This window comes from Sorghum bicolor, chromosome 8 (assembly GCF_000003195.3).
Source record: "Sorghum bicolor cultivar BTx623 chromosome 8, Sorghum_bicolor_NCBIv3, whole genome shotgun sequence".
Classification (NCBI taxonomy): domain Eukaryota; kingdom Viridiplantae; phylum Streptophyta; class Magnoliopsida; order Poales; family Poaceae; genus Sorghum; species Sorghum bicolor.
The window spans coordinates 59,496,085-59,511,669 of NC_012877.2; the positions used below are offsets into that span (position 1 = coordinate 59,496,085).

The 15,585-nt window shown below is 41.3% G+C and overlaps 1 protein-coding gene across 1 annotated transcript; it reads left to right on the forward strand.

Annotated features, from left to right (window-relative positions):
• Window positions 639–13,517, forward strand: LOC8070121 (ubiquitin-like-specific protease 1D). Its single transcript, XM_021466133.1, has 16 exons — window positions 639–872; window positions 1,052–1,115; window positions 1,341–1,438; window positions 2,535–2,668; window positions 2,980–3,025; window positions 8,144–8,220; window positions 8,309–8,338; window positions 8,429–8,524; window positions 8,840–8,942; window positions 10,597–10,679; window positions 11,582–11,704; window positions 11,878–11,965; window positions 12,141–12,248; window positions 12,359–12,673; window positions 12,972–13,036; window positions 13,403–13,517. Exons 1-16 carry the CDS (start codon window positions 639–641, stop codon window positions 13,515–13,517), a joined length of 1,779 nt encoding a protein of 592 aa, XP_021321808.1.

A 15,585-nucleotide genomic window follows, 5' to 3' on the forward strand; every position in this document is an offset into this window, starting at 1 on the left:
TCCCATTTCAATTCAATGTAGCTAATTACTATTGACTTGTTTTTCCCAACTAGTGAAATAATTGTTATTGGGTATTAGCTAACAATTAGCTTGCTGAACCGTTAGTTGGATCCTACTTGGATTCAAAGCAGTTAATTACTATTATCTTATTTTGCCTAACTAGTAAAGTAATTTTTAATTGAGTATTAGCTAACAATTAGCTAAACTATTAGCAAGATCTTGCTTTGGATTGAAAGCAGCTAATTACTATTAGTTTGTTTTGCCCAACTAATGAAATAATTGTTAATTAGGTTATTAGCTAACAATCAACTAAACTATTAGTTGGATCCCATTTGAATTTAAAGGAGCTAATTATTAAATCTCTATTTTATCCTTCGTTCTTGCAGTGTGTTTTAGTGTCTAGATTCACAGCATGTTCTCATGTACCTGGACACACCGTATGTCAAGGTTTAGAGAGTCTTTGTTCTACCTAGTTAGAAAGTTAAAATGACAAATATAACGGGACACTTGCATGCGTATCCCATGCGCAAACTCTAGAACACAAAACCCCCCTAGTCTGGCCAGTCCCATACCACCTACCCGCTACTCCCTTTTGAATCTCCCCTTCCTCGATCGTAGGCTGATCATCGAAGGTGACGATGGTGCGGAAGCAGAGCGACATCGACTGGTATAGCGTGTTTCTGGCCGCCTTTTCTCACGACGGTGCAGTCGACGCCGACAATGACTCCCGCGCGCCAAGGCTGCAAGCCCCCACATCTCCAGGCGGCCGCGAAAGGTTTGAGGAGCCACACAACGAGTTCGAGCGGCGCTTTGGCTCCGACGCGCCGGTTGATGATGAGCCGCACTTCCGACTTACCCGTGCGACGACCAAGGTATGCAAGCCTGCTAGCTCGCTCCTGTGCTCTTGCAACGAAAACAAGTTGTGGTGTTTGATTATTTGTGTGCTTTCTGTCCCTTAGTTGTGTGCATACTGTGTAGGTTTTGTTCGCTCCCTTTTATGAGCTACATCCCATCTTATTATTCAGAGTACCATTTCTCACTTGGTTTGCAGGCTGCTGTTAGTTTGGGACCAGATGTGGACGTTCCTTCTGCTTCTAAGGACGTCGATGATTTCAGTAAGATTCCTACACTTGTTGTCGTTACCATTTTTAACCTTGCACATCTGCAGATGGTTAAAGCTGGATTCAAATAATTTAGGCTCATGTCATGGGGTTATTGAGTTTTTGCGGGAATGCATGCTATCCCTGTGGAGTATCAATGAACAAAATAATCATTGAATCTATTGTAGCTGTTCACTGATACAAGATGTCACTGATTTGATATATTTCATTTGTGACAAGGTCCAGTAGATGAGGATCAGCAGGGGGAACATGTGAGCCATGAACACTGCTCGAAGTCATCTCCCAAGTTTAGTGGGGACAAGAAGAATGATGGAAAGGTAAAATACACTTTTTTCAACCATTGCTTTGTTGATCTACAGGCATCCCTATCTTGCTCAGCTTGTGCTCTTGCATCGAGCTGTGTTGTTTGATTATCTGTGCGTGTTCAGTTCTTGAAGTGTGCGCCTAGGTTTTGTGCGCTCCCTTTATGAGCTACATTGCATTGGTTATTCATAGTACCATTTCTCGTTTGGTTTGCAGGCTGATGTTGGTTTGGGACCAGATCATCCTTCTGCATCTAAGGGCGTATATGACTTCAGTAAGTTTCCTACGCTTGCTGTCGTTATCATTTTTTTAACCTTGCACGTCTGCAAGTGGTTAATACGTGTCTAGGCACTATCGCAGAAAAAAGTCTACAAGTGGTTAACGGTGGATTGGGAGAACTTGGGCTCATGTCATGAGGTTATTGAATTTATCGCTGAATGCATGCTATCTATGCGGAGTATCAATATCCGAATAAATCATTCGTTAAATCTGCTATAGTTGTTCACTGGTAGGATCCTAGATCCTAGCTACCATGACTGCGAAGAGCGTAGGGGTACGAGGTGGGAGGCCGAGGTCGTAAGGGTCGCTAGGGTGAGCAAGTGTGCGTGGTCGCGAGAGGCAGAAGGGAGGCTCTGGAGATGGCCCTTGAGGCTAGGAAAGAATATATATTGCGTTGCTTCATTATTTCCATAAGAGTTAAGGGGTATTTATCCCTTCACCATACAAGCAAATCAATCACAATCCTATAATTATGGAAATAGGAAAAATATCCAAAGATAGCCTATCTTGAGTGTCTAGCCCCTGGCCACCGATGTGGCCTAGCCACTGGGTCGGCCCCGACGTTGATACGTGATGTCGGCCATAACATACAACCAGTCACTCATTTGTCATGTTTCATTTGTGTGTATAGGTCTGGTAGATGAGGATGAGCAGGGAGCACATGTGAACCGTGAACACTGTTCAAAGTCATCCCTCAAGTTTAGTGGGCAGAAGAAGAATGGTGGCCAGGTAAAATACACTTTTTTCAACCCCCTTCTCTCTCTGTCTTTGTTTATCCATAGGCATCTCTGTCTTGAACACTTGTGACTTATGGGGGAATTGTGAATGCAGCTACCCATGAATAAAAGGAAAAGTCAAGGCCATGGTGGTAAAAGGAAACCTCCCATGAACAAACGGAGGGCTCATGCCATTGATCAAGAGGAGTCTGATTATGAAAGTTCACTTCCCAGTAAATTCTCTGAGAGGTAGGCATCTATTTTCCTTCTGTTTACAAACAAGCTATTTATGTTATTACCTTTATATGATTTTATGCGTGCACTCTGTACAACCATTTGGGTTAATGAAAATGTGACCTTATATAGAAATTTGTATGCTTTTTGAAGATATTCTCTGCTTTTCTTAATAGTTATGTTTCATAGGCATTTGCATATTGTGCATGTATGGTCATATCCATTGCCATGTATGATATACTAAATTAGTATATTTATAACTTATTACTTCACTCCATTTAGAAGTATCAATCATCAGCTCTCTAATCCAGCATCCTTCTATGCAGGAGGAAGCAACAGCTTCAGAATTCATCTTCTGTTCATTCTCGAAAGGTTGGTATTTGATACTAATTGTTAGAATGGCATTATCCTAGCCATTACTAGTTTGCCTATCTGAGTCATTTTGGGACCTAATAGCAGATTGTATGTGCATGTAATCTTATAGGCTGTATTAGTTATGCTACATTGGAGGATATTTTGTATTTTTAATTTCCTTTGCATGTACACTCACTGTTTTATAAGTACTGCCTACAATAATAGAGAATTTGTCCCCCCTGTCTTCTTTCATGCTACCAGCCTAATTCATGATCCTCTCTTTCTTACCATGGGTGACCACCCACAAGCATATCCTACTACTACACTATCTGCAACCATTGCTACTGCTCTTCCCCAATGAATGCCATGGCCCTTCAAGTGAACACCACCTCTCCATGATATATATGGATTCAGGTGCTTCTTAGCATCTCTCCTCCAACTCTGGTGATCATCTATCCACTCCTCAACACATGCCTCCTTTCGTAGTCATGGTTGGTGATGGTTCTCACCTAATACTGCCTCTGGCTCTACTCCAATCCTGTCTTTGTGGACCAATTTATCTAAACAATGTTCTTGTCTTACCATCTCTGCAACCACTTTGTAGCCACCCCATTGTGCATCACATCTCATTGTATGCTGATGATGTTGTCTTGTTCATTCGGCCAACATCAGAGGACTTATCAACAAACAAGGCCATCCTACAGTTGTTTGGAGATGCATCGGGGCTACAAACAAATGTGGCCAAGAGCGCTTTGTGGTCACAATATGGTGCTAGGGTGATGAGCTCCTAGTGACCACTATAATCCTTCCATGTAGATCAAGGAATTCTCGTGCAAATATTTGGTTTGTTGCTGTCGATAAGGAAAATGACAAGGCACAATCACAACCCATCATTGAAAAGATACCCAAAATGCTATCGGGCATTCCTCTAGAAGGGACATGAGGATGTTAGTGGCACGTATTGATCAATTGCTTGGGCAATGGCTTGCAGGTTGATCAAGTTGGGAGGCTTTGGCGTCCACAACTTGTAGACCTTGGGATGGGGTTCTCGGAATGCGTTGGTTGTAGTTGAGCAATACAGATCATACACGGCCATGGAATATTTTTGATGTTGCGATGCACGCTTGTGCTTAATCCATATTTGCAATCTCGATCACTTTTATGGTAGGAAATGGGTATAACACAAAGTTCTAGACAGACCTATGGTTCCGTGGCAAGTGCTTGATCTGATCCCTTCATCAAAAGGCATGCTATGGGATGATGAAATGTGGATGAGGTAGTTCAAGATTCGACCTAAGTTCGTGACATTTCTGGAGGTCTCTCGGTTGTGGTGACTGTCAACTATCTACAACTTTGGGATGTGTTTGGGATGATTTTAGCTGCATGTGGACGAAGAAGACATCCATGAATGGAGTCGATCAAGCTCTAGTCTGGAGTCTGTCGAGCTCTGGTCTGTATACCACCATGTTCACCTATCATTGATTCCTCAATGGTGCTACTGTTTTTAGCCTCACAAGCGCATCTGGAACACTTGGGAACTGTTGAAGTGCAAGTTCTTTCTCTGGATGGTGGCACACAAGTAATGCTAGATGATAGAACACCTGCCTCACCGTGGAATGCCTCACCCTCCATGGTGCCCTTTATGTGACAAAGAGAGTGAGACTATTGACCAAGTCTTGATATCTTGCATGTTCTCACACCTAGTGTGGTTTGTTGTGCTTCATCATCTAGGACTGGATGTCCTTGCACCTTTAGAAGATGACGATGAAGCACACGCAGTATGTCCAAGGCAGCGAGGAAGGAATAGTGATCTTCATTTCTTGGATGATCTAGAAACATTGGAATAGATGCATGTTTGTGAACATCTGACCCTAAGAGGCAATTGTGTTGCATGAGGTGCACTACCAAGGTCACCTCTGAGCGATGGCTGGAGCCAAGGCACTGGGCTCTCTTCTAGGACATTAGTAGAACTACGTTGTTTTTATCTAACTAAAAGGGTGTGAATGTAAAAACTAACCCAAGTCATGGAATTGGCATGAATTGAGACTGATTTTTCTACTTATTAATGAAATGATACGCAATCCTCCTGTGTGTTTGAGAAAAAAATTATACCCTTTTTGGCCTCTCTATGAAGGATCTTAAAACCAAGATAGTGATGATTTATTGCAATAGCTTTGGGGAACCGACCCTATCCTTCTAGCACTGCCACCCCTTCATTATGCCATCCATCGACAACACACTCTCGCATCATCATGTTCGTCATGTTGGAACTTCTATTCTTCAACACCTCACCTCCACAAACACCATCTCTTGCAATAGATCAGCTACTCCCAATTGTCATGCATGTAAATTAGGAAAACATACCAAGCTTCTATTTTAGTCTTCTTTGTCACACACAAATAAATATTTCCATATTTTTCACTGTGATGTATGGACATCTCCAACTAAAAGTATATCCAGCAACAAGTATTATCTTGTTTCTTTAGATGATTACATTCATCGTTGTGGGCTTTCCGTCTTGTACAAAAATTTGGCATTTCAGTGCCTATGTCTCTACACACCACAAAATACTCAATTCTCTTGATCCAATGCAACAATGGAGAATAATTTGGGAACACATTCACTCAAGATTTCTTCCTCACCCTTGGCACCCAATGGCTTTTTCCTATCCCTACACATTGCAACAAAATTGTAAAGCCAAGCACATCATTAGAACTACCAATAACATCATCCAAGCTTTGCTTTTTGAAGTATGTCTACCTCCTAAGTTTTGGGCTCAAGCACTTCTTACATCAACACACATCCTTAATCGCCTCCCATAAAAACCTTAAATTTCACCATCATATGGTCACCTTCGGGTTTTTGGATGTCGATGTTATCCTAAACTTTCGTCCACAATTCCCCACAAACTTGCTCCTCGGTCTACAAAGTGCATCCTTCTTCGATACCCCACAAACCACAAAGGATATTGTTGCCTCCATTTGTCTACTAATTATATATGTGATTATATCATGTCATGTTTTTTTATGAATCATGTTTTCCATATGCGGATCGATCCGCACTAGTCTCTTCTTCCTAAAAGTGTTTGGAGGAGGATGACTGCTGCATCCTCCTGCCCTTTGTCTTCCAATGCTCACACAACCCATCATGATTGAATCATTGTGCAGCATGTTCTCTATTTTATGAGGTGCTGCTACAATCAGCCGACAGCCATACAACTGCATCCGTATAGTCTTCTTCAGCACATGCCTACCCTTTGCCCGTCGCTTCTTCCATGCCAGGCACACCCCCTATGCCACGCACAGTCTTGCACACATGCATTCCTTGCTGCACGTCGCTCCTACTATTGTACTGATGATTGTTGTCTCCCTGCACCAAGGCCTACTTGGAGACCCCAAATCAAGTGCGTGGGAGTCAGAATGGCCTATCGGTGCCCGCATAGCAGTATCAAGGCTATCCAAAACTCACACCCAATGTCTATCTATGCTAGTGGCAAAGCTTGAGATAGTTAGAGGGTGGTGCGCTTCTCTTATAGGTGTGAAAATTTAAGCTGCAAACATGTTGAATGTTTTATCCTAATATTGATTTTTTCAAAATTTTGTCCCACAAGCTACAACGTAGCTTAGCTGACCTATGCCAAGAGGGCATTTGCGTTGCCAAGGACTACCTCACCTATAGTGCCTCAATCATCGACCCACCCTCTCCAATGTTGAAAAATACCATGGTGCGCTCGCTGATCTGTTTTGGTATGCTAACATGGTCAAGGATTTCAATTCTCTCATAACCAACCAAACATGGGACCTTGTCCCACCTCCCAACTCCAACATCATCTCTAGCAAATGGGTGTACCAAAACATGTACAACTCCGATGGCTCCTTGGTTCAACACAAGGCACATACTGCGTGGTTTCTCACAACAACCTAGCATCTATTACGATGAGACTTTCAGCCTCATCATCAACTCAGCGACAATGAAAACTGCTATTGACCTATGCACCAACTCGATGTAAAGAACACCTTTCTCAATGGCGTCCTTCAAGAAATGGTGGTGTATTGTCAGCCACCTTTGGCTTCGTTGACCCTGCCAATCCCCATCATGCCTGCTGCCTCAACAAGTCCTTTAACAGTCTCAAACAGGCTCCCTATGCCTATATCAGTCAGTTCCTAGAGTTTATTCTCTCCATCGGTTTCAAGGTCTCCAAGTGTGACCCCTCACTGTTCATCTTCAACCAAGGGTGCGATATGGAATACTTGCTTCTCTATGTTGATAACATCAACCTCACTGCTTCCACTACAACTCTTCTTTGTTGTATCATCAACTCTTTCCAGCAAGAGTTTGCAATGACAGACCTTGGTCCACTCCATTATTTCCTTCTTCCCATCACAGCTCCCAAGAGAAATATGCTGCTGAAATTCAGGGACACGCCAAGATGACAAACTGCAACCCTAGGTCCAAGCTGACAGCCAAAGTTGGAAGACCTGTTGCTGATCGAAGCCCCTATAGGAACCTTGTGAGCACCCTCCGGCACCTCACTCTCACTCACCCTGACATTATCACACATGCTATGCAACAAGCATGGTTGCGTATGCACTATCCTCAGGAGCATACTGTGGTATGTGAATGACACATTATTAGCCTGTCGTCTTTAGCTCTCTCACAACTCTATGAACACCCTCGTGTACTCCGATGTTGGTTGGGCGAGCTGCCTAGATACACGGCTATTTAAATCTGGTTATTGAGTTTTTATTTGTGAGAATCTCATTTCTTCGTCTTCTAAATGACATCATACTATGCCTCGCTCCAATGAGGAAACCTTTTCATTGAAGGATGGTAAGGTTGAGAAAAATAGAGTCAACATGAGGTTACAAAGTTTTGTATTTTGCACTAAATCTTGTGTTCAGAAAGGTTTGGTAGTTATTGTGCTCTTTCATAGATACCGCTATACTTTCCATTAATAACTTACCATGGTATTATTTGTTTATAATAAGTTTGGCTGTCATATAAATATGTCACGTTGTCAAGAGCTGGTCCATTTATTGGGTGCTCTACCATGCTTTCTCATAGTAGTTTGATCCTAGCACCACTTCTACATGTAATTTTGAACTTATACATTTATTTGTATGAGTGGCTATTAAGGTTCAAGATGTGGTTCTATTGGATGATGAAGATATGAAACCTAAGGAAGAAGTGAACCGTGAGATGTTTGATAGACTGTAAGCTCCTCTCTAGTGTTGTATTCATCATGTACACTCTTAGCTTACCTTTTAGTTTATGTTTTAACTCAACCAATTGTGTTTTCAGGAATGAACCAGAGATCTACTACCCATCAAGGTGAATATTGCGCATTTTTCTCCGCAGATCATGAATTCATGGTCAATGTTCATTTTACCTTTCAATGACTTTATTATGTGAATTCAACAGAGATGATCGAGAAGCTGTCAGGATCACCAGATGTGATATTAAATGTCTTGATCCTCAAGTATTTTTGTCTTCACACGTGATAAACTTCTACATCAAGTAAGTATTAAATTTATATTATGATTTTTTTACCTCAAACTGCTTCAATGTATCGCTTATATTTCGAACAAATAAGAAGTAATCAAAGAAAGGGATACTATGAGAGTATTTAGGTGTTAATGCTTGCTACTATTTTAAGAAATTTAATGCTTGGTCTTCTACTGCTGTTTCACGTTGTACTGTCTTATACACCACCAAACTATTTTCTGTGGACAATTTAGCTGAAGAATTTTGTACAGTAGTATTTTGTGAACTCTGAGCTATGATAGGTATTAAGATGGCATTCTGTATTCTTTGTGCGGTGTTGCTGTGCAGGTACATCGAAAGGACCAGATTGTGTAATGAAAATTTCAGAGACAAATTCTACATATTCAACACATATTTTTTTGGAAAGCTTGAAAAATCATTGTATCAGCCGGTATGATCTTTTTTGTGATGAAGTCATATTTCTCTTACCAAATGTCTTGCATTATATCTTTATTCAAAATTGGGATAATTATACTATTCTTTGTACATAATACATGAGCGCCTTGTAATAAATTTAAGTTATTTTTTCCCAAACTGTCAAGAGCTGGCTCATCCTTGTTAAGAAGGAATAGATCATTAGTACCCTAACACAAAGAAGAAAAACGGACACCAAATAAAATAGTTAAACATGCATATCGACACATCTGAGAGAAATGCTATCCAAACAAAAGATGTGTGGCATGATATTATAGAGCACAAACCGGAAGCTCCTGCCGAGAACCAGACTGGACCTTCTTCATGTGGATCCCAGACCACAATTGTACTTAGACTCAAAATTAACACACACTTGTTTTAGTGTTTCAAAAGAAGCCACAACCAAAATGGCCTGCAAGGTAAAACCTTTCAACAAGGGTTCATTCATTGATTGTGCCGCAGCGCACAACCATTATTGGAAGGAGATAGGATCAATGGTGTCGAATACGCAGTTTTATATTCTTCCTCACTAGTGGCTATGAGGTAGATCCTTCTTTTCTTGGGTGGGGCTAAAATTCAAAAGTTGCATACCCAGTTCTGAGAGCTCCCATACAAGGCGAGGTCCGAGGAAGGGATTTTTTCTTCTTTTCTTGTGTGGGACCATAACTAAAAAATGGTGTACCAAATTCTGAAAGCTCCCATACAAGGCAAGGTCTGCAGAAATAAATTTCTAGAGGCTGGCTCGAACCTAGGACCTCCAAGCCATTGGATAGCCTTATCCTTTCGTATTCAGCAAGGAGGCTGGTTCGAACCTAGGACCTCCAAGACATAAGTAGACAGACTCAGCCACTGTGCCAAGCCGCCTTCTTGAATGTGAAACTTCAATTAACCAAGCCGCCTTCTTGAGTGAGGAATTGCCATTTTTTTCTTGTGCCTTGTGACATATGGATTGCTTATCGGTTGGGTGCATATTTTGGGATGTGTTTGTTCCTCGCATGAAGGTCATCCTGCACGGGTAGATGTGTATAATCTTATAAAGAAGGGCATTTGGTTGCCTGCACGGGTGGATGTAGAAATACACCATCATCTCCATTTGGGTGCAAGCCACATACATCTTTGCAAGGTCATTGTCTCACATGCAGGCTTGGTGGATGCATTGCATTTGCTATAGGCCCACATGTCAGTGTAAGGTGGAGTGGGCGCTGCACCTGCTCATACAAAAAATAACAACCAAACATCTTTGCAAGGTCATTGCATCTGTGTATACCAGGTCACTGCATCCGCCCGTGCAATCTAACACTCTTCTTTTTAGTTCATTGCATCTACTCATCATGCTTCCACTCATTTACAATACACAATGCAGGTTAAAGGCAACTAAACACATCCTTGAGTTTTATTCAACTACATTTCAATATAGCTCATTTGCACTACTTTCCCACTAGTCCTCCACAAAATTTGATCATCTTATTTTTCTAACAAAAATTCCTCCCAATTTTCTAATCTCATTTCTTTTGTGTTCATGTGTTGACATTATCTTTTGTGCTACTTGTTTATTCATCAAGTTTTTTATATTACCATAACATGTTATCCTATGTGACAAAGTTTACTTCTTCCATTGGATTTTGTTCTAGAGTGACTTCCCAATGTTGAGAAGATGGTGGAAAAGTGTCAATATATTCAATAATGCATACATCATCTTGCCTATCCATGGGAAGTAAGTTCATACTGCATAAGACATTTACATTATGAAGCCAAAATACAATTATTATCAATATAATTTATTCTCAAAGGCACACACGTATAAGTTTAAGACCTTATTAGCTTGTTAGCAAGTCTCATGGTTCATGTGGATCCATTTTGTATTCTATCATATTAGGAATGTGGCTCAGAGGTTCCTAATGTTCTCCTTATCCTTGTATTGCTGCTGGGCTTTCCTATGGTACACGCAAATGATTATGAGCCGTTCATTTAATGAGATCCGATGGTTAAGATCATCTATTACTTCCTAGTAGGTAATATGTGAAATAAAGTTTTATTTGTTAATTAATTTGGTAAAAATAGATAGATAAGAAAAGTTTTAGATATAAAAATCATTTTTTGATCTAATAGATACATATATGTAATCTCTTTAATATGGTAAGCCATTTTATTTTGCAACTTCACATTACATAATTTATTTAGTGTAATTAACATTGCATATAATTATTTGTCAAAAATAAATTAAAATATATAAAATAACCTTTTCTGTATATAAATTGAGCTGCACATAAACTTAGAAAGCGATGGCCCCCACTTGTGTGTAAATCACGTAGGGGAAGGTTCCCCTGATTACGGGATGTACTTAGATTTTTCTTTGTTTTCTTACATTATTTGTTTATTTGTTGAATTTTAAAATCCAATAAATCAAGGTTTAGATTGCTTTGAAGGATTACCTCTTATCAGGTAATGGGTGTACCATAGTATTGCTCTGCTGTTAAACCCATTTTTTATTGTCACCTGAAATGTTGCCTTTTAGCATATGCTGAATGCGTGAAACCTACAATCATGTTTTTTCATGCTGTCACTTTTTAAATAGTATATTTTATGGCGACTTCCCTATTTGCGTTTGTAAACCAGGGAGCACTGGAGCTTGGTAATCATTTGCCTTCCTCCAAAAGAGAAAATTTCAGAACCAATCATACTTCATCTGGACTCCCTAGGGATGCATCGCAGTAATAAGATCTTGAACATAGTTGCGAGGCAAGTAACAATCTCAGCTATAGTTATCCAGATAGATTTTAGCTATTTTTCACACTTGTTATTCGGAAACAAGAAATTCTAAAACATGGCAGACTAGCTTGCTGCTGAGTTTTAGTGTAAGTGACCTACTGTACTCTGCACAACATTGATAGCGTCAACTACACATATTACAGGTACATTGAAACGGAATGGCGCTTCTTATCCGTTGCAGAGCCAGCATGGCCGTGTCTTCTAAGTGATATACGCAAGGAAACTGTCCAGGTACATACAGTTTAACAATGTTGCAAAAAGTAATAATATAATAAAGTGCTTCCAGTTCCTCTTGGTATATATATTGATAGGTTTCCAGACGTTTGAGTTAAATATTTGTTCAGATTGCGATTACTTGGTACAGTTTACTCGTAAATCAATATAACATGGTTTTAACAACTGCTAGGTTCCACAGCAGAATAACACGTACGACTGTGGTATCTTCATGCTTTATTACATTGAACAGTTTATAAAAGAGGCACCAGCAAGGTTCACAGCCGATAAACTCGACATGGTTAGTGCTGCCACCCGCTTTCTGTACTTGTTCAGTTCTTGCCATGCTGTTTCTTTGAGCTGTTAAGACTGACAAAGATGTTTGATACGGCACTCTTGTGTATTCCACAGTTTAGTCGCAGTTGGTTCAAACCAGAAGAAGCATCTAGTCTAAGGCAGAGAATAAGAGACCTACTGCTAGTAGAATTTGAAACTGCCAGGCTGGATCAGTGTTGCAGAATCAGTGTTGCAGAATCAAGGGAGAGAATAAAGGGCATCAGTGTTGCAGAATCAGATGAAGCAAAAGCAACTGGGGAGGCCATCGGCAGCACGCCAATTCCGGATGCAGTTAGTGACAGCGGTGTGAAAAGATCAGAGGGGAATGATGATGTCACTGGTAGTAGCATGCCAATTCCAGATGCAGTTTGTGAGATCACCGGGACCAAGGTATGGATCAAAAGAGTTTACAGACCAACAAGTGGTACAACGTTGGAACCTGGCAATTGGTGTTGGAGCAGCAGCGGCAGATCCAGCAGGGATGCACGCAGGCAATTCATAGAACACTTCTCTGGAAAATAGTAAGAACTAAGAGCACTCTTTGAACTACACATCTTTGTTCATCGTGTTAAAAAAAATACATGCATGGTACCTAAGAATAACCCTAGCACCACCCCTGTGTCGGAGTAATTTGAGATGAGGGGGCCATGCACAGTACCTCTCTCAGTAAGATGGGAAATGGTGACAGATGTTGGCATGCTATTTTGAGGTGCCTGTTGCCACTGGCCAGACATGGTTCCAGTTCCAGGTCAGGTACCTATTGTTAATTTGTTATGAACCTTCCAATATACCGAAAACTTAGCATGCAGTGCTTGGCGATGCTTGACCTGCTTGACTTGGGACTTGGGAGTGGATTTATTGTGTGAAGCTGTTACAGTGCAATGCCATAGGAGTGCATGTCTAGCTAGGCTGCGCGCCGATGGAATAAAGTGATGACTGGGAGGTTTATTAGCACCGTTGCTTGTTACCCTAGAATGCATGTCAAGATGTCATCATGAGAGTGTTGTGTGCATCTTGCATGTCAGTTCGCATGAATTAACCTTATTAATCTTGCATGAAGTTAGTGTTATGTAGCAGGAATAATAAACGTCTCTAATCAGCTTTGGCTATTGCACGCAGCTCTTGTCCTGCAAGTGGTGTTGCTGCTGCTGCTGAAGAACAAGAGGAGCCGGAAAGAGAGGATGCTGTGGATAAGGCTTCAGGCTCTCGGCGCGATGGGAGGCCTATTCGGTAGACAAAGCCCAACCCTAAGTGTGTTGGCCCACAATGGGCGTAGTAGGAAGCCAGAACAGAACTTGGCCGGCTACGTCCGGATGAAGATGAACTTGTGTTGCGAGTTGTTGTCGGTGTATCCAGCAGATCTGGTTTCTATGTATACTAAACTGCCTATAATACTAGTAGAATTAGTGTCGTGGCTACCTTCTGCTTTATTTTGCTTTTCTGATGATAATCCTCATCCTCAACGTGATTTTGGAGATCACTTGTTGTTAGGCTTGTGAGTTGTGACTAGATGGATGGTGGGTACTCCACGGCAGGGGCTCTGGTGATCATTTTACTAGAGAAAGATGAAGGATCATCTTGTGGCGGTGATTAACTAAGGGGGTGTTTAGTTCCCCTTCCATCCTAAAATTAAAATTCTGAGTTTTGGTCCATCATTTTGCATAGGAAAAAGTCTACTTACCCCCCGGAAGTATTGACCTGTGTCTAACCTAGACCCCCAACTACAAAACCGGGTAACCTACACTCTAAAATTTGGAAAACCAGACAACCAACCCCCTGGGGCGGTTTGGGAGGCCGGTTTTGACACGGTGGCGTCCAGCGTGTAACTGGTTTTGACATGGTGGCGCTGGCGAGGCCGTTGCAGGGGTGGTGGAGGTGGCTGGCAGACAGGCCCCACATGTGGTGAGAATGGGCGGACAGGCCCCACAGGGGAGGCGACGGAGTATGCCTGACATGTGGGGCCCGTCTGCCAGCCACCTCCACCACCCCTGCAACGGCCTCGCCAGCGCCACCGTGTCAAAACCAGTGACACGCTGGACGCCACCGTGTCAAAACCGGCCTCCCAAACCGCCCCGGGGGGTTGGTTGCCTGGTTTTCCAAATTTTAGAGTGTAGGTTACCCGGTTTTGTAGTTGGGGGTCTAGGTTAGACACATGTCAATACTTCAGGGCGGTAATTAGACTTTTTCCATTTTGCATAATGAAATTAAATACCATGCAAAATTTTTGGCAAAATGGTGGCTATTCTCCATTTTGGATTTTGCCTTAAGAGGCAAAAAACCCAAAAGAACCTCAAGAGGCCATAATAAGGGCAATAAATTTTGCATTTTGGATGAAACTAAATATAACTTTAAAAGTTTTGACATTTTACATTTTGTCATTTTAAAATAGTTTGAATTTTGTATTCCATAGGGAACTAAACAAGCCTTAAAATTGTTTGGTGAGAATGGGAGTTGTATAAATGCTGCAAGCAACAAAGGATGTGATGGCAAACGACTAGGGATGAAAACGGACCGAATACTAGTATAGGACTCGGGTTCCTCTAATAATGATAAAAAGAGGCGCGTGATGTGCCTCAATGCCACTTAATTCCGTCGCTTGAGCAAGCAAAGCAGGATGCAGTTAGTGACAGCGATGTCAAAAGATCAGAAGGGAATGAAAGAGGAGGTCGTCGGTAATATACCAGTTCTGGATGCAGTTTGTGAGATAACTGAGACCAAGGTGTGGATCACAAGAGTTTACAGACGACTAACGTTGCCACTTGACAATTGGTGTTGGAGCAGCGGCGGATCCAGCAGGGATGCACGCAGGGCATTCATGGGTCAATTCTCTCAAAAATAGTAGGAACTAAGAGCAGTATTTGAACTAGACATCTTTGTTCATCACTGTGTTAGAAAAAAGGAAAAAGTTTACATAATGGCCCAACAATTCAGGGTGGACTTTTTTTACCCTTAAACTATAAAATCAGATTTTTTTTTTATCCCTTAGAGCATCCCCAACCATTTTACATAAATGGTTTGGCAAATAAGGGAGTTTGTCAAGTCTAAAAAAATATGGCAAAGATGAAAATAGGCAATCTCCAATGGTTTGGCATTAATCACTTCGCGCCAATTTACCAATGCCAAGTGTGAACAGGATTGGCATATATGTCAATCCTTCCTCTCTTTTTGCCAAGTTAATAAAATTGCAAAGTCTAAATGCCAAACCGTTGGACAAGTGTTTTTAAGATTTTTTTGCAAATACATGAATGCAAAGCTTATTTGCAAAACGGTTGGGGATGCTCTTAAATAAACTTTCTAAAACT